Source organism: Ipomoea nil, unplaced genomic scaffold (assembly GCF_001879475.1).
Source record: "Ipomoea nil cultivar Tokyo-kokei standard unplaced genomic scaffold, Asagao_1.1 scaffold2975, whole genome shotgun sequence".
Taxonomy (NCBI): Eukaryota; Viridiplantae; Streptophyta; class Magnoliopsida; order Solanales; family Convolvulaceae; genus Ipomoea; species Ipomoea nil.
Genome location: NW_017619403.1, coordinates 41600 through 69362, shown reverse-complemented (window position 1 = coordinate 69362; position 27763 = coordinate 41600). Strand labels below are relative to the sequence as shown.

General features: G+C 35.4%; 2 protein-coding genes across 3 annotated transcripts; both read right to left on the bottom strand.

Moving 5' to 3' along the window:
* Positions 1-79: 79 nt before the first annotated feature.
* On the bottom strand, positions 80-26311 carry LOC109163141 (receptor like protein 30-like). The gene is made up of 4 exons (XM_019311885.1): positions 26092-26311; positions 2929-2977; positions 391-1033; positions 80-267 (listed from the first exon to the last, which is right to left on the bottom strand). Exons 1-3 carry the CDS (start codon positions 26299-26301, stop codon positions 408-410), a joined length of 885 nt encoding a protein of 294 aa, XP_019167430.1. The 5' UTR covers positions 26302-26311; the 3' UTR covers positions 80-267; positions 391-407.
* On the bottom strand, positions 16348-19560 carry LOC109163139 (receptor-like protein 12). 2 transcript variants are annotated; one of them, XM_019311881.1, is made up of 3 exons: positions 19213-19560; positions 16659-18588; positions 16348-16535 (listed from the first exon to the last, which is right to left on the bottom strand). In XM_019311881.1, the coding sequence occupies exons 1-2, from the start codon at positions 19508-19510 to the stop codon at positions 16676-16678; spliced, it is 2211 nt and encodes a 736-aa protein (XP_019167426.1). In that variant the 5' UTR covers positions 19511-19560; the 3' UTR covers positions 16348-16535; positions 16659-16675. The 2 variants fall into 2 exon arrangements, with proteins under 2 accessions (XP_019167426.1, XP_019167425.1); XM_019311880.1 differs by lacking the exon at positions 19213-19560 and having other exon boundaries at positions 16659-19206.
* Positions 26312-27763: the final 1452 nt, after the last annotated feature.

Genomic DNA, 27763 nt, shown 5'->3' with positions numbered 1-27763 from the left:
ACTTTCAGCATATAAAAAATTAATATTAAAATTGAATCTTGGATATATTTAAAATGAACTTTATTTTTATAGTCCACCATTCAAAATAGGCTATGGTATGATGATGTATATATAGTAGAACCTCAATACACACAATGACACAATACAGAACAAAATAGAATTACATGACTTGAAATATGAATACAAACACACAAATACACATGATTCAACTTTATTTAGAATGACATGGATGGACCGGAGGTACTCCAATGGCTGCCTTCGTACTTCCTGCAGCTCAAGAAGATGATTTGATCATGTTTTAATGCATTGCCATTTATTTATTAATCTTTATTGCTAAACGAAAAAATATTGTAATTTCAAATGAAAATTTTAGAATCTTAATTATATTACCTTTTACTTCAATCGAGCTAGTTAGCTCTCATGCCTCTCTTCAATTTGGCTCCAAGGACCACAATGGCAGTGCAAATCTTCTCTTTTTTGACTTCTAAAAATTGGAAATACGCATGTCGCCAAGAAGACTTGAGTATTAATGTTCCACATACTCCCCAAAAACTAACAATGAATCCAAGTGTCAAACTCACAAAAAAGTCAAAGTCCCAAATAATCCATCCTTCATCAATTCCCCCTTGTTGTGGAGCATTTCCAGGTTCATCTCTATGACACTTTGTTGGAAGTGGAGGCCCTCGTAGCTTTGAATTTCCCTCATAAGCCTCAGTGAATCCTTGCAACTGAGTGCCGAGTGGAATACAACCAGACAAATTGTTGTTCGACAAGTCCAAGTGAGCAAGAAATGATATACTAGCAAGGCTCGGTGGTATTGCTCCAGAAAGTTGATTGTTTGACAGGTCGACACTCTCTAGCGACCTCATCTCACCAATCTTGTTTGGGATGGATCCGGTCAGTTTGTTTCTTGACAGGTTGAGTGAATTAAGCATATGCAAATCAGTTAGCTCATTTGGGATTTCTCCAACCAATTTATTGCTTGAGAGATCAATGAGTTTCATGAATTTGAGGTTCTTACCATACTCCAACTCTATACCCTTCCACATAAGCCATTCATAATCAATGATAACTTCTTCGATAGAATATTCCATCAAAACTTCCGACTCTGGCATCCACTCATCATATTTAGTCATTAATGAATTGAAGCAAGTTGGAATGGAACCAGATAAATGGTTCGAAGACAAATCCATTATTTGAATGGATTGAAGTTGGCAGATATTAATTGGGATTGATCCTTTTAGTTCATTTGAATCCAGGCAAAGGATCTTCAACTCTTTAAGCTTTCCCCTATCAATGCAGGAATACCCCCAGTTAAAAAATTATTTCCAAGATCCAAAACAACCAATGAAGTGCAATTTTGTAGAGACACAGGAAATTCCCCATAAAACCTATTGTTTCTCAAATGTAGTGATTCCATTGTATTCGAGTATCCTATGGATAAGGGGATTTCACCAAAGAAGTTATTATTTGCCAAGTTTAAACTATACAATTCCTTAACTTTCCCCAAACATTCAGGAATCTTCTCGGTAAAGAAATTGTTTGAAAGGTCAAGTTGATAACGCCATATAGAAATATTTGTACACAGAACTGAAATGGTTCCAGAAAGCTTGTTTTTCTTAAGGATCAGTGTTGATACTCCAGAATAACTTTTTGGTATAGGACCTTCTAGCAAATTGCTGCTAAAGTCTACTACTAGATTCAAAGTTGATGATATGTCTGGTAATTTTCCACGAATTTTGTTTTCAGAAGCACTCAAATAACCTAAGTTGGATAGGTTGGTGATCCACTGAGGAATGAGATCTGAAATTCCATTATTTGAGATATCAAGAGTTAATAGATTTGTCTGTGTGTGTAGCCAATTAGGAAATTTGGGACCCAACTCACAAGATCTGAGGCCTAGAACACTTAACTGAAATGGGGGAATCCAGTGGGTGCCTAAATTCACTGTAAAAGAGTTATCAGACAGGACGAGCTCATCCAATTTGCTAAAATTAGAGAAGCTGATTTCAGATATGGCTCCATCCAAAGAATTTGAAGAAACATCTAGAAATTTGAGATTAGAGAGGTGGCCCATGTTACTTCCCATTAAGTTTCCATGGAACTGATTCTTGCCAATTGCCAAAATTTCTAGGGACAACATTGTTGACATGTCAGGTAGTGAACCAGAAAGTTGATTGTTCTCCAATTTCAATTCTCTTATGGAATTAAACTCTCTGGTATCATCCAGTGATCCCACAATTTGGTTATCATTCAATCTCAAAATCTCTATCAATTTTTCACAACTTAAAATAAGTTGTGAAAAGTTGAAAGAAAAAGAGTTGGACGATAAATCTAGAATTTTCAACTTGTCAAGATGCCTCAAGAATTTGATGTCCTTATCGCCACCTACCAAAACATTACCGGAAAGGTCCAGATATTGAAGGAAGTAGCTTTGGTTTAGCCAGAAATTCAGTAGGGGAAAAGTTGCTATATTTCCATACTGTAAAGACAAGTGTTGTAGGAAACTAGAAGAGTTGATGTGCAAAAGTGATGATGAGGGACTTGGAAGGTAGCAGGAAGATAGGCTTAGTGTTCTCAGCAAAGAAAGCTTTGAAATTGATTGAAGCCAATCTGAAACAGAATGAAGGTCTACCTCATCCATATTGAGATACTCCAAGGAAGAAAGATGAGAAATCCATTCCAAGGTGTCAACTACTTTTAAATCTTGATTACCAACAAAGTAGTTGTTGCCAATGTCAAGATATTTCAAAGTGGAAATATTTCCCAGATGAGGAGGAACATTTCCAAACAGATGATTACAAGAAAGATTAAGATAGACCAAGTTGTGGAGAGAGCCAATGAAACTCGGAATTCTATCAAAATCATTGAAACTAAGATCCAAGAAATAGAGAAACGGTAAATGAAGCAAGGAAGGGCTGATTTCACCTTGTAAGCCTTGACGCCCCAAATGAAGAGCAACAACATGGCCTGTTCTGTTAACGACAAGTCCATGCATATACAACGTAAGGATTTCGCCAGAGAAAAATTAATTTGATGTGGATGCATAACACATAGTATGATGTTTCACTAACTAAACACCACATACATACAGATTTTTCAAAAATGTCACATAGTACATAATATTTATTGCATGTTCATAGTCTAGTCAATAGTGGTGCGCCCACTTACATTGAATGTATTTGGATTATAATGCTACTCCACACATTCTTTGTCATCGAGAAACACCACACCGCATAAGCAAAAAATAAATTATTAATAATCATATAAACATAACAAAGCGACAAGTACTGTATGCTCTCACATGTAGTGATTCTCTCATATGAGAGGTCATGATATCTTTCAAAAAGTCTGCATGAGCAGCTCAACTAGTCATAGAGGTGAAGTTTGAAAAGAATGACTAGGGATCGAGTCTCACCAGCGGCAGTGTGGGAGCAACCTCTCAAAAACCTGGGCTACTTGTACGTAGTAAGCAAAGGTCTAGCCTATATAGTTAATGTTCAACTGAGTTACCATAATTTAAATCCTCTCATATGCTCTGTCGGGCCGAGATGTTGGGGGCCTTAGGATTAGGGTTCAACCTTTTGAAAAGAATGATATCTTTCAAAAAAATATATACATAACAAAGCGGATTTGAAGTAACAATACAAAATAATAATAATAATAACTATTAGTATATATTAATAATTAATTATGGTGTTCAGTCAATGACAAATTTACAATTTTTGATGATTTTTTTTTAACTTTATTTTAAAAGGTTGAATTAGTCAAACATCTAAACTAATGCTTGATAAATAATACTACGTATTTTGTATTAAATTAGCATGAAACTCTTAAATCCAAAATACTATCTTAATATTAATTTAATAAGTTAAATTACAACTAATTTATATGGGTACGGTGTTGGACAATTAGGTAATAGATGATGGATGATAGTTAATTGGTTTAGTCCATAGTGAATTGTGTTAATGGATTACATGTAAAATGATTTATAAAAACACATTCATCATTCATCATTCACTCATTTAGTTAAACCCCCAACCTTTTTTTTTTTGAAAACAAAAGATCAATATATATTAATTTCTCAAACCAGACAAGTCTGCTAAAACAGATGATGAAAGAAAATAGGGAATAAAATCAAAATATTCAATCACCCCCTCCCCAGAATTACACAATGCATGCTTGGCTAACAGATGAGCTGAGACATTTGCATTCCTCTTTGTAAACACAAACCGAACCAAAGGCAGATGCTCCAAAAGCGCACGAACCTCAGCAATGATCATTCCAAACGGGGTGAAGTTCTGATCTGCTACCACAGCATTTGTCACCACCTGCGCATCAGTTTCAAGCACAACTTGGGACCATCCTTTGTTCTTGATCCAACTCAAAGCTTCACGAGCCCCAATGGCTTCGGCCTCTCTAACAGAATAAATCCCTTGAATCGTAGAGGTCGCAGCCCCCTTCACCAACCTTAACTAGGCATTTAACCTGCTATCATCAGCAAATTTAAACACCAGATACTCATGAACAAGCACGAAATTAAACAAACCAAAATTCTCTAATGATACCCAACAATAATTAGAGACAATTTAATTCAAGCTTAAAATAAAGATGGACAAACTTAATTGCTAGGAAGAAATTTGAACATATATAGAAGCAGCAAACCACCACGACAACAGGAGAAAAACCGCAATCAATTCCTGTCGGCAATCAGCAGCAGCTTCTCGGACGACATGCAGTAGCTGTAATTCCTGTCGGGAAGGATTAAATTACCTACAATTGAAATAATTGAGGGAACGAATCTCATCTGATCAAATTGGAAATCAGGGACTATATTACATATAATTGCTAATAATTGAAGGATCAACTGTGCAATTTCTCCTTTTTCTAGTCTACTATTCGCCAACGTAACACAATCATTATAACATGGAACATGATTCACCTTGTAAGGTAAACTATTGGCATAAAGTACATTTGTAATGTATTGAAGGCGTATTATTTAAAAGTACATTATTAAATATAGTATACGTTTCTTTAAAATATTTCATCGATCTATCTTATAAGGTGAACTAGTCTTGCATGCGTCCTTTTCTCATAGTAATAGTAATAATAAGAGTTAATTCCATCAGAGGTCGCTTGTCTTTGGTGGCAATTCTAAATTTAGTCTTAAACTATCGTTTTTTCCATTTAACATCTCTAGACTATTATTTTTTGGACACTTTTAGTCGTTCTCATCACTTTTCCTATTTTTAGTAAGGATATTTTTGTCTATTCATATTTTTCTTTTATTATTTTCCCCGTTTCAACCGATTTAATTGATTTATAACTTTAGGTAACCTCTGATTTTTTAGTAATAATATTTTTCAATCGATTTTTAGTAAAGTCCTAAATCAATTAAACCGGTTGAAACTAGAAAAATATGAAGAGACAAAAATGTCCTTACTAAAAATAGAAAAAGTTTAAAAAAGAACTAAATGTATCCAAAAAATAATAGTCTAGGGATATTAAATGTCAAAAAGATAATCTGGGACTAAATTTAAATTTACCACCAAAGATAATGGCTCTGGTGGAATTAACTCTAATAATAATCAAGACATAGTCTTCGTCGGAGTCTTTTTCTCAAGTTGTGTATTTTGGGTTTATAAGCATGCTTGGTGGCCTGGTTAAAGATAATCAAATCATCAACCTCAACTTCCTTTTTCTACGAAAGATCGCATCTCAATCTCGTGGAAAAAGTCTATAGATGTCAACTTCTTTTAGCGCACAATTTGTCTCTCAATTTGCTCTATTTATTCGAATAAGACAAATATATTTAATCACTGCTTCATATTTTCAATTGCACTTTTCGTTATATTTTTGAGGAATTATTAAGTTTCATAACTCACTAACTTTTCTTTAATTTACTCATAAAGGTGTGTATATAATATATTCTATATTATTAGTAAGAGTTCTGATTTCAAGATTCTTAACACTTAAATAAGGGGTTGCCAATGAACTTGCGGTCTAGTAATACTTAGTTGCTCTCCCATACGGGAGGTTGTGGTTTTGAGTTTCAGTGGATGTGGTATTGACTCCTTGTGTTGTTTCGGTAAGGGTTATACAATTATCCTCATTGATGTGAGTTGTAATCGGGTAATTGAGTATGTTACTTTGTCAGAGGATGCTAAGTTATCTTATATCTTCCCCCCTCCCCAAGCAATAAGTGTGCTTTATATAGAGGGTTGGAGGGGACACATGTCGAGTGTTCAACACGTGTGCTACATGTCCTTATTACATTTGTATTATTATGACATGATGGGGGTGATATGATAAGGTTGTGTTTATCTCTTAATGCTAGACTCAATGCTTGGGATAACGTAACCTTTCCGATCATATGAGCTCGGGAATCCTATTCAGTGTGCAAAGCACGGGGCAATTATTATGACATGATGGGGGTGATACGATAGGGTTGTGTTTATCTTTTAATGCTAGACTCAGTGCTTGGGATAACCTTTCTGATCATATGAGCTCGGAAATCCTATTCAGTGTGCGAATTGAAGCACGGGGCAATTTCAAATAATCTCACAGGACTTTATTTTGACTAGGCTCGGGAGATGCACTTCTCGGTCCCCTGTATATATATCGAGCACATATATAAGCATACGGATAAAGGATATTCTCTATCACTCATAATAATGTAATTTTGAGAAAAACGTTGACAAGGATTTCTAAATGAATATTCTGCATTTTAAAGAAATATTTATAGTAGCAATTTTCTTGAAAGAAATATTTAACAATTTACTAGTATTTATGAGCATAGCCTTCAGGCAGCTTCCAAATACATGGGGACAAAATGTAAAGTACTTAAAGCAGTAAAATGACATAAAAATGAGTCAGCCTGGTGTAATGCTACATGAGCATTTGAGTATCAATCAATTTGTTGAGGTGTTATTGTAGTTGCCTCTCATCAACTGCCAAAAGTTGTATCAATTACCTATTTAATTAATTGGAAAATATGTTCTTTCTTAAGAGACGTAACGTCTAAGTCTAATATTAAATTGAAAAAATGTTACACAGAATATAAATTTCTTTTTACAGAAAAAAAATGTTTTGTCTCAACTAATGAATTACACATTTTATAATATTACTAGCTTTTTACGTGCATTGTCCGATTGGGATAATGCCCAATGTTTTTTTTAATAAGTACTTTAAAGTATATCAAGGCAGAATTATATTAGAATTGTTCATGCATAAATAATTGAATGTTGAATTTGCGTATTTAAATAGGTAATTTTAAGTTTACAAATGCAAGATAATATAGTCAAGATTGATTATAATTGTCAATAAAATAATTGTATAGGTATGGTTGAAACCAAATACGGGACATAAGGGAGAGCAAATAAAAATTAGGCCATCGAACTGCACACAGTAATGCAATTAGGCCACTGAACCTAAAAAACCAACAATTAGGTCCCTAAACTAACAAATTTCAAACAATTCTTTCAATTTGAAGGTTTCCAACAGGTCAACAGGTCATCCAAAATTAATTATTTTTAAAAAAATAAATTTTAATAATTAATTATTAAAAAAAGAAAAACAAAACAAAAAACAAACAGGACTCCGGCGGCCGGTTTCTTCTACTATTCTAGCCCAACATTAGTGCCATGTATGCATTAGTGCTCTCCTTCTGAACCCCCCTCCATTGCAGATCAATCAAAGCTCACAACGCCAAGATTTGTATCGCAGGAGCACACCCTAGCTTGCTAGGGCTAAATAGCCCCATTGCCAAAGATTCTTCTACCGTGACAGCGAAGAATGCATAAAAGCAAGAAATTTTGAGGCGCATCAACATAAGCAAGAAATTTTGAGGCGCATCAACATAAATAATACTTCGTAACTACATAAATATATATTGGGGAAGAAATTATAGAGGATTAGAAGAATAATATTGGAATAACAACAATAATTATTAAGAGAAGAAAACAAAACAAGAACGAAATTGAATGGTAGAAACATATGAACACAACAGTGGAAGCAGTCCCTTCTCTTGTTCGTTACAAGAAATCCCATTTTTCTTCTTCTATTATACGAAGAAACCGGCCGGAGACGAAGTGGGTTTCTTCGTCTCCGGCCAGAGTCCTGTTTTTTTTTTTTTTTTAATAATTAATTTTTAGAATTTATTTTTTAAAAATAATGAATTTGGGAGGTTGACTTGTTGAAAACCTTCAAATTGGAATAATTGTTTAAAATTTGTTTGTTTAGGGATCCAATTGTTGATTTTTTAAGTTTAGTGGTCTAATTGTACTATCGTATGCAGTTCGATGGCTTATTTGACCCTTATTCCAAATTTTAAATATATACTAATATTGAAGAACTAATTGTTGATTGTCAAACAAGGACATTGCGAGGTAGTTTTCCACTTCAATTTGTTGTGTAATTTGAATACTCTTTTTGTAAATAAATCCCCTAAGTAGTTAATATGATTGGCTTAATTATATTTTTTTATTTTTTATTTTATATTTTAAAACAATTATTATTATTATTATTATTATTATTATTATTATTACTATTATTATTATTATTATTATTATTATTAAATATATGTATAATTTTACATGTTAATCTAAAAAGTTAATTTTTTCAAATATCTTTTTACCAACCGTTGATATAATTCGCTAGTCAAATCAGCTAATAATCCGCTAACGCTAACCGCCAATGACATTACGAGATAGTTCTCACTTCAATTTGTTGTGTGATTTGAATACTCTCTTTGTCAACAAATTCCTCAAGTAGTTAATATGATTGGCTTTATTAATTATATTTTTCTTAATTTTTTCATGGTATTAATAAAATACTTGATAAATAAATATATAACATTATTTTGTATTGTAACTTTGATATTTAATTAAAAAAAATAGTGCACAAAAAAGATAAATGACAATGTAGTGAATATAATCAATTGATGAATTTGAATGTAAAGAATTTTTACATTGTAGAAAAATAAAGACAATATAATATAGGGTTTCAATATTCCTCTCCTAGGGTTTCCGAGGTTTCTTCACGTTTTCCGACAATCTTCTCCGGCTATTCCGACCGGTTTCTTCTGGTTTTCTTGATTGACGACATACGACCCTGAGTTACGGAACGATGGAACAGCATGCGCGAGAGGCGGTTGCGACGATCACGGCACGTTGGGCAGACCTGGCGATCGAACAGGAAGAGGCAGCACCGTTCGCTCCAGACTTGGACGAAACTGAGGTTGCGGCTCAGCAAGCTGCTGAGCGGTGGATGTTGTTGGGGAAATTTTTAACAAACAAACTGGTGAAGGTGGAGTATATGAGACAGGTAATGGCGGCGGCATGGTAACTGGTTGCGGGTATGGAGGTTGCAGAAATCAAGCCCCGATTGTTCTTGTTTACATTCAACCATGTCACTGATTTACAACGTGTTCTCAATGATGGACCATGGGCGTTTGAGAATGCAACGTTCGTGTGTGATCAACTCGTGGAAGGGGGTTTTCCGGATGATGTAAGATTGGATACGATTCAAATATGGATACAGGTTCACGGCTTGCCGATGGGATACACAACTGATAAAATTTTGGAACAAATTGGGAACCACCTTGGAACGTATGTCCGTGGTGATGATAGGTTCGCGGGTGCACCATGGAAAGTCTTTTACCGGATTCGTGTTGCAATAAGGGTGGATAAGCCATTGAAACGGAGGTTGAATTTTGTGAAAAGGGACAAGTCTGCATGTTGGGTAACTTTCAAGTATGAGCGGTTACACAATTTTTGCTTCTATTGTGGTAAGCTTGGCCATTTGTATAAATTTTGCCGAATGGCTAGAGATTCGTCATTGCCTGTCGAACAATATCCATATTCGGCAGAATTAAGGGCAGGTGGTAGAAAGGGACCGAGAGCGGTGGGTGAGTATTGGTTGACGCCGGCGGAGGATAGTCGGTTTCGGCCAGAGGGGGGGGGGGGCCGAGGCACGGATGGAGGGGGTCAACCGGAACAGTGGGGTGGTGGAGGCGGTAGATGAAGAGGGGGAGGGTTATGTTATGGAGGCCGTCTCGAAAAGGCGTAGGGAGGATGGTTGCCAGAATGGAACCAATGGAGATGTAGCTATGGCAGATCTCTCAAAAAACATGTTTGTGGCGGGAGCTGGATCGCAGCCCCGCCCGTCCTCATGAGTACCCTCAGTTGGAACTGTCGTGGCTTGGGCAATCCACGAACAGTTCAACAGATAGTGGACTGGGTGTCCAGTAAGAAGCCAGAGTTTGTTTTTCTTATGGAGACGAAGGTGGGACGGAGTCATGCTGAGAGACTTCGGGTAAAGTTGGGGTATGAAGGCTCTTTTTGTGTTGATAGCGATGGATTGAGTGGGGGGTTGGCTTTGCTATGGCGTAAAAATAATATGGCAAGGTTAATCAGTTATTCCAGTAATTATGTAGATGTGGAAGTGACTATACCGGGGAGTGCTCCGTGGAGGATGACGGGATATTATGGGTATCCGGAACGTAGTAGAAGGTATGAGGCTTGGAACCTGTTACGATCCTTGGCTAATCGATCACAACTGCCATGGGTGGTAATAGGGGATTTCAACGATTTATTGTTTCAGAGTGAAAAGCGGGGGGGGGGGGGGGGTGGGGGGGAAATCCTCATCCGAATGGGCTCTTACGCGGATTTGGAGAGACCATCGATGATTGTGGTTTAGCGCAGATGCCTATGCACGGGTATCCGTTTACTTGGAAGAAGAGGGAGGGGACGATACACTGGTTGGAGGAACGGCTTGATAAGGTCCTAGTTACGGAGGCATGGAGAAGTATGAATATGCAGGCTAGTGTGTTAAATATGTTGACACGAAAGTCTGACCATTCGGCTCTGTACCTAGGGTTGCGGGATGATGTAGGGGGAGGGAGGCGAAGGGTCAGGAGTTTCAGATTTGAAATGTCCTGGCTACATGATGAGGGCTGTAGGGAGGTGGTGGAGAGAGCATGGGGAGAGGGAAGGTTGTTGGGGCTGCAGGATTGTCTACAATTCTGTGGAAGGAGGCTCACTGCCTGGGGTGGGGATCGGTTCCATAGGTTTGGGGAGAAGATAAAGCAGTTACAGAAAGAGCAAGACCGGCTGAGAGGTAGGCGTGATTTAGCATCATTGGCTGAATTTCGTCGTCTGGAGGCTGAATTGTGTAAGCTCGAGGCTATGGATGACTCTTTCTGGAAACAGAGAGCGAAACAGCACTGGCTACAGGGGGCGGATGCGAACACGAAGTTCTTTCACAGGTATGCTTCTGACCGTAGAAAGAAAAATACTTTGTGTCGTTTAAAAACGGTTAATGGGGTATGGGTTGAGGGGAGTGAAATGAGTAAAACTATTATGGATTACTTTCATGAGGTTTTTAGTTCTGGGAATCAACAGGATATACCCACCACTTTATTTGATATGATACAACCCCGTGTTACACATGCACAGAATGAGTCTCTAAATTCCCCATTCACTGGTGAGGAAGTGAAAAAAGCCTTATTTGATATGTTCCCTGATAAATCCCCGGGACCTGACGGAATGAATCCGGGTTTCTACCAAAATTTCTTGGATGTGGTGGGATGTGATTTCTCTACTTTTGTGGTTAATTGCTTGGATGTTGGAACTTTCCCGGAAGGACTAAATACTACGAATGTGGTGTTAATCCCGAAAAAGAAATCTCCAGAGTATGTAATTGATTTGAGGCCAATTGCTCTGAGTAATGTGGTATACAGGGTAATTGCGAAGGTGATGGCGAATAGACTGAAGCCGTTAATGGAGGGAATAATTTCAGATTCCCAAAGTGCTTTCATCCCGGATAGATTAATAACTGATAATATATTGATAGCTGCGGAGGTGGGACACTACTTGAATAGAAAGCAATGTGGAAGAGTGGGATGGGGAGCTTTAAAGCTTGATATGGCAAAGGCTTATGATAGGATGGAGTGGACTTTCCTGCAGAAAATGTTGACTGCCCTGGGTTTTAATGCTAGATGGATTGAATTGATAATGCATTGTGTCACAACTGTCTCTTATGAGTTTTTAATTAATGGCATCCCATCCGACCATATTACACCAACCAGAGGTTTGAGGCAAGGAGACCCGCTATCCCCGTATTTATTTATAATTTGTGCAGAAGGTTTGTCTATGCTTTTGCAACAGGCCCAGATACAGGGGAAAATACATGGCTGCAGGGTAGCTAGGGGAGCACCGCCAATATCGCATTTGTTCTTTGCAGATGACAGCTTGCTGTTCTTTAAGGCAAATGTGGAGGAGGCTGTGGAGGTTAAAAGGTGCCTCGCATAGTATGAGGCTTTGTCTGGACAGGCTGTCAATTATCACAAATCCAGTGTGTGCTTTAGTAGGAATACGCAGGAGGAGGAAAGGAATCAGGTGGCGCAATTGTTGGCAGTCCCAAAAGCGGAGAATTTTGGCAAGTATTTGGGGTTACCATCTTTTGTGGGGCGAAGGAAGAGGGCGGTGTTCTCGTATATAGAGGACAAAATAAAACAGAGAATTGGCACATGGAATAAGAGGCTATTATCCCAGGCAGGAAAGGAGGTACTCTTGAAAAGTGTAGCACAATCAATGCCTACCTTCTCTATGAGTGTTTTCTTACTCCCGGAGGCAGTATGCCTTGCAATTCAGAGAGCAATGAATAAATATTGGTGGGGATCTGGGACGGACCGCCATATACATTGGAAAGCATGGGACAAATTGTGTGCCCCGAAGAGGTACGGAGGTTTGGGTTTTAAGGACCTGCGAGCTTTTAATTTGGCAATGTTAGGAAAGCAGGGATGGAGATTCTTGGTAAAGCCAGAGTCATTAGCAGCAAGAATTTATAAAGCAAGATATTACCCCAGAACATCTTTTGAGGAGGCGGTTTTGGGAAATAATCCTAGCTACTGTTGGAGGAGCATTTTTGCAGCCCATAGTTTAATTTGTGGAGGGATAAGGAGGAGAATTGGGAATGGAAATAATACATTAATATGGGGACACCCATGGTTACCTAATGACTCAGAGCCTATGATTCAAACAGATATGCCCCAGGAATTGGAAGGAGCGAAAGTGGTGGGTTTGATTGACCAGGATACTGGAACCTGGGACCCAGATATACTCAGGGACTTATTCATGGATTATGATGTGATGAGAATAAAAAAGGTACCTATTTGTGTGGAATATCCGGATATGTGGTATTGGCAGGGGGACCCTAATGGAATATATACGGTTAAAGGGGGATATAGGCGTGTTGTAGGAAGTTATGAGTACAGGGATGGAGAATTTAGAGACTGGTTACACATGTGGAAATTGAAAATACCCCCAAAATGGAAAATGTTTATGTGGAAGGCCCTCAGTGGTATTCTCCCTACCACAACGAATCTTATTACGAAAAGAGTGGATGTTGATCCAATATGCTCAATGTGTGTGACTAACCCCGAGTGTACGATGCATGCCCTTGTGACTTGTACTTTCACGCAAGCAATATGGGAGGAATCTAATTTGCCAATTATGAATATTATGGCCGATTGTTTTCAAACTTGGTTTATGGAAATCATGAAAAAACTCACCCCTCACCAATTTATTATGGCAGCTGCGACACTCTATTATATTTGGCGGGCGAGAAACCAAGCGGTATGGGAGCGTTCATTACCGAGGCCGAGACGGGTGGTGCAAGCAGCGGCTGCAGCATGGCAGGCGTGGGCTGCGGTACATGCTGGAGCATTTACGGCAGTATTGAGCAATGTTGGAGATATGGAGGCATCAGGTTTCGTTGGACCTGCTGCTATGGAAAACGGATTGCCGAAAATGTACATAGATGCGGGTTATCATGCGACGAATGGGAATGCCACGGCAGGTGCAGTTCTGCTAACAAGCGAAGGAGAGTTCATGGCGTGTTTTCATACGCGGCTTCCCGATTGTCTTTCCCCGTTGATGGCGGAAGTCTTGGCATGTAAAGAGACTTTATCATGGTTAAAGGAGAAAGGTTTGCTCTCGGTACGACTTCATACAGATTGCCAAAATCTACACCGACTATTATCAGCACAAGCCACACGGATGCGAACATATACTGGCTACATCATTGATGAATGCAAGACTATATTGTCAACCTTTAATTTATGTCCTGTTAATTTTATTCCTAGATTAGAGAATCTTATGGCGCATTCGTTAGCGTCACATGCCTTTTCTCAGACTCATACGATGTATTGGGATTCTAATCCCCTGGATTTTGTTGCAGCTTATCTTTAATATAATCACCCACATTGGTGGCTTTCAAAAAAAAAAAAAAAAAAAAAAAAAAAAAAAAGACAATATAATATAATAAAATTATGGGAAAATTGTAAAAAATGCTCCTCTATAATATGCCAATTATCAATGTCAACCCTGAATTATGAGTGGTGTAAATGCTGCCCCTCAATTATCAAAATGGTGCACATATAGCCACTCTCGTAACGGACATGTGGTTCCCCACCGATGACCATCGCTGGTACTTTGAATCGAGTGAGGGAAAAATAAACTAAATTACATATTTACTCCGACTTAACAGTGTCGTACAATAACGGGGAACCATATGTCCATTACGGGAGTGGCTATATGTGCACCGTTTTGATAATTGAGGGGCAACATTTACACCACTCATAATTCAGGAGTGACATTGATAATTGACATATTATAGAGGGGCATTTTTTACACTTTCTCCTAAATTAGTATAATAGATATTTAGCTATATAGACCTAACTTCTTGGGCTCTTATTAGTATAATAGATATGTTCACCAAAATCAAACGATTAATTCAATCGTTATAATGTCGGTTTTTTTTTTTTTTTTTTTCTGATTCTTTATTTCTTTAATCAAAATTTATTATCCAATTTCACATCTCATTTAAAGGACTTTTTGAAACGCAATTACGATAATATAAGCTCTACAAAATGCATTCTAATTAAGTAAATTTGTTGATTTTTCAATAACTTAAAATTTACTGGTGTACAGAATAGTACGTAATGTTGTCAAAAGTTTGAGTGTGGGCATTAACATAGGTAGCTCTAGCTAACTTGATTCGAATATTCGAAAAGTTTAATATTTTGATGAATCTAACGTCAGCTCAAAGCTCATTCACCTGTGTTATACCAGCAGCTCTATCTACCAACTTTTTATTCAAAATTATACAAAATTGAGAACAACTTCAACAGAATTCTTCACACTATTTATTTGATAACCACAATGTTACAAGTTCAATTCTCAACGGGAGCGGTCTATTGACGTTCATGGTTTCAGCCGATTAACTATGGGAAACCTAGACTGATTTATCTCCCTTTGAGGTCTTTTGTCGACTAGGGTCACAAGATGCAAATTGTACCATGGACCATGGTCCACCTTGTATAGACACACATAATATGTTAATGGTAGACACATAACTTTTGAACTAGGGTCCACAATGCAAGGTTAACCATGGTCCATGGTTGAGGCAAATTATTGTGTGGACCAGTCCACATAGCTATGCGGACCATGAATATAAGGTGCATTTTCAATATACTAAAAATAGTATTTGTGTACTGAATGTGTATTATTTGATAGTATATATAAAATAATGTATTTTTCAGTATTCAAATAATGTACTTTATGTACATAAATAATGTATTTTTAATATATTAAAAATATACTTTTTATTTATGATCTATCCAGTTGTGTGAACCATGATCCATGTAATAATGATTGGGTGATTGAAGACAGTGTGTGGAAGCTGGCAAATTATATTGTGCAACTGTGTGCACCATGCATTGGATCCATAAATTCTATACTATAGATTCATAATTTCTATACTATAAATTCATAATTATTGAACTTTATATTCACAATTACAAAACGTTATGGTTCATAATTTTCAATGTTCATATTCGCAATTGTTGAACTCTATATTCACAAATCACTGAACTATATGTTCATAATTTGATAGCTATACAGTATATATAGAAATTATAAATTTACAGTATAGAAATTATAAATGTATAGTATAAAAATTATGAATCCAATTTTATATACACCTTGGATGGTGCACACGGTTATGCCGTCTCCGTGGAAGCTGTGGCAATGTGCTGGTTTGCAAGCAAGTGTTTTGTTTTTGGGCTGCGCTGGTTCTGTATCATGGGTTTATATTAAATTTGGGCTAACTTTTATGATTTCAAATTATACTTTTCTAGAGTAATTGGGCTTAAGTTTTTTAGGCTTCATTTGTATGTGGAAACTTTTAAGTATACCTAAAAATAAACTTTCAGCATATAAAAAATTAATATTAAAATTGAATCTTGGATATATTTAAAATGAACTTTATTTTTATAGTCCACCATTCAAAATAGGCTATGGTATGATGATGTATATATAGTAGAACCTCAATACACACAATGACACAATACAGAACAAAATAGAATTACATGACTTGAAATATGAATACAAACACACAAATACACATGATTCAACTTTATTTAGAATGACATGGATGGACCGGAGGTACTCCAATGGCTGCCTTCGTACTTCCTGCAGCTCAAGAAGATGATTTGATCATGTTTTAATGCATTGCCATTTATTTATTAATCTTTATTGCTAAACGAAAAAATATTGTAATTTCAAATGAAAATTTTAGAATCTTAATTATATTACCTTTTACTTCAATCGAGCTAGTTAGCTCTCATGCCTCTCTTCAATTTGGCTCCAAGGACCACAATGGCAGTGCAAATCTTCTCTTTTTTGTCTTCTAAAAATTGGAAATACGCATGTCGCCAAGAAGACTTGAGTATTAATGTTCCACATACTCCCCAAAAACTAACAATGAATCCAAGTGTCAAACTCACAAAAAAGTCAAAGTCCCAAATAATCCATCCTTCATCAATTCCCCCTTGTTGTGGAGCATTTTCAGGTTCATCTCTATGACACTTTGTTGGAAGTGGAGGCCCTCGTAGCTTTGAATTTCCCTCATAAGCCTCAGTGAATCCTTGCAACTGAGTGCCGAGTGGAATACAACCAGACAAATTGTTGTTCGACAAGTCCAAGTGAGCAAGAAATGATATACTAGCCAGGCTCGGTGGTATTGCTCCAGAAAGTTGATTGTTTGACAGGTCGAGACTCTCTAGTGACCTCATCTCACCAATCTTATCTGGGATGGATCCGGTCAGTTTGTTTCTTGACAGGTTTAGTGAATTAAGCATATGCAAATCAGTTATCTCAACTGGGATTTCTCCAACCAATTTATTGCTTGAGAGATCAATGAGCTTCATGAATCTGAGGTTCTTACCATACTCCACCTCTATACCCTTCCACATAAGCCATTCATAATCAAAGAAAGATTCTTCGAAAGAGTCTAGAATCCCATAGGTTTGTTGAGAAGATCCATAAGTCTCCGCGTTTGGCATCCATTCATCATATTTAGTCATTAATGATTTGAAGCAAGTTGGAATGGAACCAGATAAATGGTTCGAAGACAAATCCATTATTTGAATGGATTGAAGTTGGCAAATATTAATTGGGATTGATCCTTTTAGTTCATTTGAATCCAGGCAAAGGATCTTCAACTCTTTTAAGCTTTCTCCTATCGATGCAGGAATACCCCCAGTAAAATAATTATTTCCAAGATCCAAAACCAATAATGAAGTGCAATTTTGTAAAAACACAGGAAATTCCCCATCAAACCTATTGTTTCTCAAATGCAGTGCAACCATATTGTTCAAGTGTCCTATGGATAAGGGGATTTCACCAAAGAAGTTATTATTTGCCAAGTTTAAACTATACAAATGGTTAACTTTCCACAAACATTCAGGAATCTTCTCGGTAAAGAAATTATTTGAAAGGTCAAGATATTCAAACTCTGTAGAAATATTTGTACACAGAACTGAAATGGTTCCAGAAAGCTTGTTTTTGTGAAGGATCAGTGTTGATACTCGTGAATAATTTTTTGGCATAGGACCTTCTAGCAAATTGCTGCTAAAGTCTACTAGATTCAAAAATGATGGTATGTTTGGTAATTTTCCACGAATTCTGTTTTGAGAAGCACTCAAATAGTCTAAGTTGGATAGATTGGTGAGCCATTGAGGAAAGAGATCTGAAATTCCATTATTTGAGACATCAAGAGTATCTAGCTTTGTCTGTGTGTGGAGCCAATTAGGAAATTTTGGGCCCAACTCACAAGATCTGAGGCCTAGACCACTTAACTGAAATGGTGGAATCCAGTGGGTGCCTAAATTCAATGTCAAAGAGTTATCAGACAGGATGAGCACATCCAATTTGCTAAAATTAGAAAAGCTGATTTCAGATATGGCTCCATCCAATGAATTTGAAGAAACATCCAGACATTTGAGATTAGAGAGGTGGCCAATGTTACTTCCCATTAAGTTTCCATGGAACAGATTCTTGCCAATTGCAAAAACTTCTAAGGACAACATTGTTGACATGTCCGGCAGTGAACCGGAAAGTTGATTATTCCCCAAGTTTAATTTTCTTAGGGAATTAAACTTTTTGATTTCATCTAGTGATCCCACAATTTTGTTTTCACTCAATCTCAAAATCTCTATCAATTTCTCTGAACCTAAAATGAGTTCTGAAAAGTTGAAAGAGAAAGAGTTAGACGATAAATCAAGAATTTTCAACTTGTCAAGATGCCTCAAGAATTTGATGTCCTTCTCGCCACCTACCAAAGAATTACCGGAGAGGTCAAGAGATTGAAGGAAGTAGCTTTGGTTTAGCCACAAATTCAGTAGGGGAAAAGTTGCTATATTTCCATACTGTAAAGACAAGTGTTGTAGGAAACTAGAAGAGTTGATGTGCAAAAGTGATGATGAGGGACTTGGAAGGTAGCAGGAAGATAGGCTTAGTGTTCTCAGAAAAGAAAGCTTAGAAATTGAGTGAAGCCAATCTGAAACAGAATGAAGGTCTACGCAATCCATATTGAGATACTCCAAGGAAGAAAGATGAGAAATCCATTCCAAGGTGTCAACCACTTTTAAACGTTGACCATAAAAGTTGTTGCCAATGTCAAGATATTTCAAAGTGGAAATATTTCCCAGATGAGGAGGAACATTCCCAACAAATTTATTATAAGAAAGATTAAGATAGACCAAGTTGTTGAGAGAGCCAATGAAACTTGGAATTCTATCAAATTTATTGAAACTAAGATCCAAGAAATTGAGAAAGGGTAAATGAAGCAAGGAAGGGCTGATTTCACCTTGAAAGCCTGGGTTGTAGCATGGTGATCCATCAGTGCACAAGCCTTGACGCCCCAAATGAAGAGCAACAACATGGGCAGTAGTTGTGTTATCACAACCAACTCCTTTCCATTTGCAGCAGTCATCATCATCTCCCCATGAGGAAAGAGAGCTTAATGGGTCAGAAATAATGCTATGTTTGAAGCTTAGAAGAGCTTTTCTCTCATTCTCAAAGCAGCTCCTACTCCCATTTAAATATTGAAGAATAATCAAAAGGAACAGAAGCCACTGAAGATAAGAACCACTAATCCTCATCATCGACTTTAATTGGATTCAAGACAATTGATTTAGCAATATTATGTGTAAGTTTTGTTGTATGCTTTACGACTACTGCAATTAACAACTATATATATATATATATATAAGCAGCAGTACGTTAGGGATAGTGTTACGTTGCTCCACCCTATTTTTTCCGTTCTAATTTATTTCTCACATCCATCATAACTATGAAAAGCTAGTTAAAAGATAAAAGCTGAATTAGTAAATATTCCGTAATAAGGTAATTGATTGAAATTAATATGTTTAGTAAAATTAATTATTAAATAAGCTGATAAGAAAAAGATAAATTCTGATATTATGATTTTGATTAATGAAGGCAGATATATGTGTTATTTTGTAAATTAATATGGATAAAAAAGGAAGAAACAAAGGTTAAAGCCAATAATTTTTTTTAATATTATATAATGAACTAAGAAATGTTGTATTTCAAAATATAAAATTGATAATTTTGTAGGCAACGCAAAATTGGGTAGATGATAATTTCTTTACCTTCTTGCGAGATTATTTACTTAGTAAATTATAAATCTTTGTAAAATAGAAATCCAAACCAAAACATAACATCAGAAAATGATTTAATATACCAAAACTAAAATTCAGACAACTTTTAATTCAAGTGGGGAAAAAATTGATTCTCCTTCAACAAGCTAGGTCTCAAATCTGAAGTGTGGTTATCCATCATAAACAAAACGACAATCGGTCATTGGTCTTGGATAAGGAGTTGTTTTAAATCTCCAATTAAATCAATTGTCCCACCCTTAAAGGTGTCTATAATTTAGCAAAAGATTAGTCAATTGGCCCTGTTTGGTAATTTTGACTAATTTGACCACTATTAATTGTTTGATTTAATTAAAATATCAATATAAATGTTTGGTTAATTAGCTTTTTGCAACTTCAAAAGGCTAAAATTCAAAAAGCTACTCCAAGCAACTTTTTCAATTAGCTTTTTGAGAAAAGAAATTATATCAAACAACTATCAGCTAACAGCTAATTTACCAAATAATTTTCTACAATCATCTAATGTTATCAACTATTTATACCCTCTAATTAACACTATCAGCTATAAGCTAACAGTCATTTTACCAAACAGGGCCAAATTGTGTCTGACGGTAAAAGTCCTGAATAAAAAAAAAAATCTAGGTCTCAAGTTTAAATTTTAAGAATGAAGCAATATTCATAAGGAGATATTTTCAAACAAAGTTTGGCAATAAATTTGGGCAAGAAAAATCAAATTGAATTGACAAATAATAATGCCAAATCTTTTAGATAAATTACACTGAATTCAAATCAATATTAAACCAAGTCTATAATTATAACGACAAGTCAATATATAACGTAAGGACTCCGCCGAGGAAAAGTTGGCTTGATGTGGAATTGTGGATGCATAATACAGGATATGATGTTTCACTGACTAAACACCACATAGGGGCTTTTCAAAAATGTCACATAGTACATAATATTAGTGTTTGTTCATAATCTAGTCAATAGTGGTGCCCCCACTTAATTGCCTGGAATGTATTTGAATTATATTGCTATTCCACACTTTCATTGTCATTGAAAAATAACTTTGGGGAGAATGTAAGAGTGATTAGGAAAGAGAATGTGGGAAGGGGAGGAAGAAAAAAAAAAAAAACAAAAAACAAAAATCAAAAAAAAAAAAAAGAGTATGTCAGGCGCGCCGTTCGGCAGTGCACGCGCCCGGCTATGGCCATGTTGTGCGCCAAACGCATATTAAGTACAAAACTCACGCATATTAACATGACGCACATTAAGTATAAATCTCAGGCATATTAAGCACAACACTCATGCACATTAAGTATAAACCTCACGCACATTAATTCACCGCACAACTGCACGAGAAGCAACAAATGCACCTGATCCCTTCCCCTCTCTCTCTCTCTCTCTATATATATATATATATATATATATATATATATATATATATATTATCACATATAATAAATGATTTGGAAGAGGTTTAGAAATACTTTGTTAACACATATAATTTTGCACTCTATACGATACTTCCAGTTTAGAAAATATAGTGTGCCCATCGTGCAAACACTCTAAACTAAGTGATATATTTCTTTTCTTTTTTTTTTTTTACTCGTAATAAAATAACGTAAAAATACGAGATATTTTAGTTGTATTGAGTTTTTTTTTTTTTTTTTTTTTTTTTTTTTTTTTTTTTTGGACAGGAGTTGTATTGAGTATTTAATCGATAAATAATAAAATTTACTATTTTAATTTTTTTTAAAGGTTAGGTACTTATATTATAAAGTCAGTAGTATAAAAAATGTAACTTATATTATATAATGAACTAATAAATGTTGTATTTAAAAAAAAATGATAATTTTGTAGGCAACGCAAAATTGGGTAGATGACAATTTCTTCACCTTCTTGCTAGAGTATTTACTTAGTAAATTATAAATCTTTTTAAAATTGAAATCCAAACCAAAACATAACATCAGAAAATGATTTAATATACCAAAAATAAAATTCAGACAACTTTTAATTCAAGTGGCAAAAAAATTGATTCTCCTTTCAACAAGCTAGGTCTCAAATCTGGAGTTGGTTGAGTGGAAGGAACTTATCCATCCTAAACAATCGGTCATTGACATTGGGTAAGGAGCATTTTTAAATCTCCAATTAAATCAACTGTCCCACCCTTAAAGGTGTCTAGAATTTAGCAAGAGATTAGTCATTCTGTTGACGATAAAAGTTCTGAATAAAAAAAAATAAAAAATCTAGGTCTCAAGTTTTAATTTTAAGAATGAAGCAATATTCACAAGGAGATATTTTCAAACAATGTTTGGCAATAAATTTGGGCAAGAAAAATCAATTGAATTGACAAATAATAATGCAAAATCTTTTAGATAAATTACAGTGATATTAAACCAAGTCTATAATTATAACGACAAGTCAATATACAACGTAAGGACTCCGCCGAGGAAAAGTTGGCTTGTTGTGGAATTGTGGATGCATAATACAGGATATGATGTTTCGCTGATTAAACACCACATACGGGCTTTTCAAAAATGTCACATAGTACATAATATTGATGTTTGTTCATAATCTAGTCAATAGTGGTGCCCCCACTTGCCTAGAATGTAATTGTATTATATTGCTATTCCACACTTTCATTGTCATTGAGAAATAACTTTTAATTATAAAAAATTAAAATAAATAAAAGAAAAGTTTCAAATAAGAGAATAATATTAAAGTAGATATACATTATTCAATAATTAAATTTATTATTAAAATAGTCATGTGTATGTATTTTATATAGCACTAATGTATCTTGTAATAAAAAATATTGAGGATAAACATTTTATATAGCAATAATGTAGCTTGTAATAAAAAAACATTGGGGATTGAAAAAGCACGTGAGTCTTGAAGTTCACCATATACATAAAAAATAAAATAAGAACACGTGTCAACACCGTATACATTTAACATGATAAACATGTTAACTTGGTTCCTATTAAATATATATATATTTTTTATTATAAGGAAGGGGGATACCCTACATATACACACTACTTGCCTCAAGTGAAGTTCAAACCTATCACCTCCCACTTAAGGGAGCAACCCAATATCAATGAACTACAAGCCACTTGGTTTCTATTAAATATATTAAAAATGAAACTTTGGTATATTAAAATGAATTTTATTTAAATAAGTCACCTTACAAGGTAGACTATGATATGATGATAGTAGAAGCTCAATACACACAATACAGAACAAAATAGAATTACATGACTTGAAATAAGAATAGAAACACACAAATACACATGATTGAAATTTATTTAGAATTACATGGATCGGAGGTACTCCAATGGCCTTCGTACTTCCTGTAGCTCAAAAACATGAGTTGATCCTGTTTTAATGCATTGCCACTTATTTATTAATCTTTATTGCTAAATAAAAATATATTATAATTTCAAATGAAAAAAATTTAGAATCTCAATCATCTTACCTTTTATTCCAATCTAGCTAACTCCCATGCCTCTCTTCAATTTGGCTCCGTAGACTACTATGGTAGTGCAAAGCTTCTCCTTTTTGTCTTCTAAAAATTGGAAATATGCATGTCTCCAAGAATGCTTGAGTATTAATGTTCCGCATACTCCCCAAAAACCAAGAATGAATCCAAGTGTCAAACTCACAAAGAAATCAAAGTCCCAAATAATCCATCCTTCATCTTCTTCAATTTCATCAATTCCCCCTTGTTGTGGAGCATTTCCAGGTTCATCTCTATGACACTTTGTTGGAAGTGGAGACCCTCGTAGCTTTGAATTTCCCTGATAAGCCTCAGTGAATCCTTGCAACTGAGTGCCGAGTGGAATACAACCAGACAAATTGTTGTTCGACAAGTCCAAGTGAGCAAGAAATGATAAACTAGCTAGGCTCATTGGTATTGCTCCAGAAAGTAGATTGTTTGAGAGGTCGAGATTCTCTAGCGAGCACATCTCACCAATCTTGTCTGGGATGGATCCGGTCAGTTTGTTTCTTGACAGGTTTAGTGAATTAAGCATATGCAAATCAGTTATCTCAACTGGGATTTCTCCAACCAATTTATTGCTAGAGAGATCAATGAGCTTCATGAATTTGAGGTTCTTACCATACTCCACCTCTGCACCCTTCCACATAAGCCATTCATAATCAAAGAAAACTTCTGAGAGAGAGCCAAAAATCCCATAGATTAGTTGAGAATATCCAGGAGTCCTCATGTTTGGCATCCATTCATCATATTTAGTCATTAATGAATTGAAGCAAGTTGGAATGAAACCAGATAAATGGTTCAAAGACAAATCTATTATTTGAATGGATTGAAGTTGGCAGATATTAATTGGGATTGATCCTTTTAGTTCATTTGAATCCAGACAAAGGATCTTCAACTCCTTTAAGCTTTCCCCTATTGATGCTGAAATACCCCCAGTTAAATAATTATTTCCCAGATCCAAAACCACCAATGAAGTGCAATTTTGTAGAGACACAGGAAATTCCCCATCAAACCTATTGCTTCTCAAATGCAGTGAAACCATATTGTTTAAGTGTCCTATGGATAAGGGGATTTCACCAAACAAGTTATTATTTGCCAAGTTTAAACTATACAAGTACTTAAATTTCCCCAAACATTCAGGAATTTTCTCGGTAAAGAAATTGTTTGAAAGGTCAAGTTGATAAAGCCATATAGAAATATTTGTACACAGAAATGAAATGGTTCCAGAAAGCTTATTTTTGGAAAGGTTCAGTGTAAATAATCCCGAATAATTGTTTGGTATAGGACCTTCTAGCAAATTGTTGCTAAAGTCTACTACCAGATTGAAAGTTGATGGTATGTTTGGTAATTTTCCACGAATTCTGTTTTGAGAAGCACTCAAATAATCTAAGTTGGATAGGTTGGTGAGCCATTGAGGAATGAGATCTGAAATTCCATTATTTGAGATATCAAGAGTATTTAGTTTTGTCTGTGTGTGGAGCCAATTAGGAAATTTGGGGCCCAACTCACAAGATCTTAGGCCTAGACCTCTTAACTGAAATGGAGGAATCCAGTGGGTGCTTAAATTCAGTGTCAAAGAGTTATCAGACAGGATGAGCTCATCCAATTTGCTAAAATTAGAGAAGTTGATTTCAGATATGGCTCCATCCAAAAAATTTGAAGAAACATCTAGACATTTGAGATTGGAGAGGTGGCCGATGTTACTTCCCATTAAGTTTCCATGGAAGTGATTGTTGCCAATTGCAAAAATTTCAATGGACAACATTGTTGACATGTCAGGTAGTGAACCAGAAAGTTGATTATTCTCCAAGTTTAATTCTCTTAGGGAATTAAACTTTTTGATTCCATCTAGTGATCCGACAATTTTGTTATCACTCAATCTCAAAATCTCTATCAATTTCTCAGAACCTAAAATGAGTTGTGAAAAGTTGAAAGAAAAAGAATTATATGATAAATCTAGAATCTTCAACTTTTCAAGATGCCTCAAGAATTTTATGTCCTTGTTCTCACCTACCAAAGAATTTCTAGAGAGATCAAGATATTCAAGGAAGTAGCTTTGGTTTAGCCACAAATTTAGTGATGATGGGAGACTTGGAAGGTAGCAGGAAGATAGGCTTAGTGTTGTGAGCAAAGAAAGCTTTGAAATTGAGTGAAGCCAATCTGAAACAGAATGAAGGTCTACCCCATCCATATTGAGATACTCCAAGGAAGAAAGATAAGAAATCCATTCCAAGGTGTCAACTACTTTTAAATCTTGACCATCAATGAAGTTGTTGCCAATGTCAAGATATTTCAAAGAGGAAATATTTCCCAGATGAGGAGGAACATTTCCAAATAAATTATTATAAGAAAGATCAAGATAGACCAAGTTGTTGAGAGAGCCAATGAAACTCGGAATTCTTTCAAAATCATTGAAACTAAGATCCAAGAAATTGAGAAAGGGTAAATGAAGCAAGGAAGGGCTGATTTCACCTTGTAGTAGGCCTGGGTAGCATGGTGGTCCATCAGTGCACAAGCCTTCAAGCCCCAAATGAAGAGCAACAACATGGCCAGTAGTTATGTTATCACAACCAACTCCTTTCCATTTGCAGCAGTCATCATCATCTCCCCATGAGGAAAGAGAGCTCAATGGGTCAGAAATAATGCTATGTTTGAAGCTTAGAAGAGCTTTTCTCTCATTGTCTAAGCAACTTCTACTCCCCTTTAAATGTTGAAGAATACTCAAAAGGAACAGAAGCCACTGGAGATAAGAACCACAAATCCTCATCATCAGCTTTAATTGGATTAGCAGTATTATGTATATGTTTTGTTGTATGCTCTACTACTACTGCAATTAACAACTATATATATATATATATATATATATACCTACTGAAGGTCAAAGTTGAGTCAATAGCGTCTCTACTGAGGCTGGAACCCACAACCACGTAGGTAGAAGTTCAATTTGATACCATTGGACTACAAGATCCATGGTAATAACTATATAGTAGCAATATGTTAGGGATATTGTTACGTTGCTCCACCCTATTCTTTTTCTTCTAATTTAGCTTTCACAGTGAGTTAAATTTAGAATCTCATAATTATTAAGTCAATTGTTTGATCAATTCTACGAATAAACGTGATGTGTTAATTAAGATTATTTTGTGTAAATATAATGCAAAATCACAAGATATGAAATGCAAATCGTACATGTAATAACTTAATGTTTGAGCCGTCCTGGGGCGACTACAAACCATCCATAATAATAAGTTATGGCGGCAGAGAATATTTGAAGACAAATAATATGGCACCAAGGATGCATATAGTGTCAATAACATTTTAAGATACTCATGCAATGCATGTAAAAACAAAGAAATAATATTTGGAGAGAAAACACATTAACAAATTTTAACTCTGTTCTAAGACAGGTAGAAATTCCAAATATGCAAAACAACAGCTATTCAACTTTAATCAGAAACTTCTATGGTAGTATTTCGTGAAATTATATAAATTTATCATATAATTTTGTTGAATATATGTAATAATTACAAAAGACACTGTAAATACTTTTTTTTTTTTACCGTATCCTCATCACAATTGCAAAAGTAATCGAGTTCCATTGAAATTTTGAAATTATAGATCATTTTATAGTTTCTCGTGAATAATAGACCAATATAATGTAAAGATACGTACAGAAATATTAGATATTCTTCCAATATTTACTCCCTCAATCACAGTTGGATGAAAAATAGAAAATTAACAATAATAATATCATCCACATCAACAATATAATATTATTTTGGAAATATACAAACTTACAAAGAGTGATGTAGAATGCAATCATTAGACGGCCTAATTGTCTTTTGCATCTTCATATCTAATCCAGGTCAAAATTCTGCAAGTTTTTATGAGTTTTGGTTTTTCTGGCGTACGTATTTGCTATTTTGTGTTGTTTTGTGCTTGATGCATAATTGGTTGTTAGTATCTTGGTGAAGATTTTTGTGGTCATGATATCTAATTTACTTTGGAAATGGTTTTTTGAAAAAATTTTGGAAAGTTTTGAGGATTGGAAACCTTTCAATTTGGTGAATTTTTTAAATTGTTTTTTCACATATATATATGGTTATACGAATTTGAAATATTTATTTCAGAATAAAGATTATAGTTATATATTTATTTTGACTTTGGAGGATTGTTATGGAATTTGGTTTATTGGGTTGAAACCAAGTTTATGTTCAGAAGTGAGCACTGAC

Bases quoted from the DNA above. Each gene is read 5' to 3' on its own strand.
- LOC109163141 (XM_019311885.1), bottom strand. From the start codon at position 26,301: ATGATGAGGATTTGTGGTTCTTATCTCCAGTGGCTTCTGTTCCTTTTG. The intron at 2,978-26,091 runs ATAACTACTGGC...CTTGTCGTTAAC, and splicing joins AAGGAGTTGGTTGTGATAAC to AGAACAGGCCATGTTGTTGC. The intron at 1,034-2,928 runs GTGAAATCAGCC...GGAAGGGTATAG, and splicing joins GGGGCGTCAAGGCTTACAAG to AGTTGGAGTATGGTAAGAAC.
- LOC109163139 (XM_019311880.1), bottom strand. From the start codon at position 18,934: ATGGATTGCGTAGACCTTCATTCTGTTTCAGATTGGCTTCACTCAATT.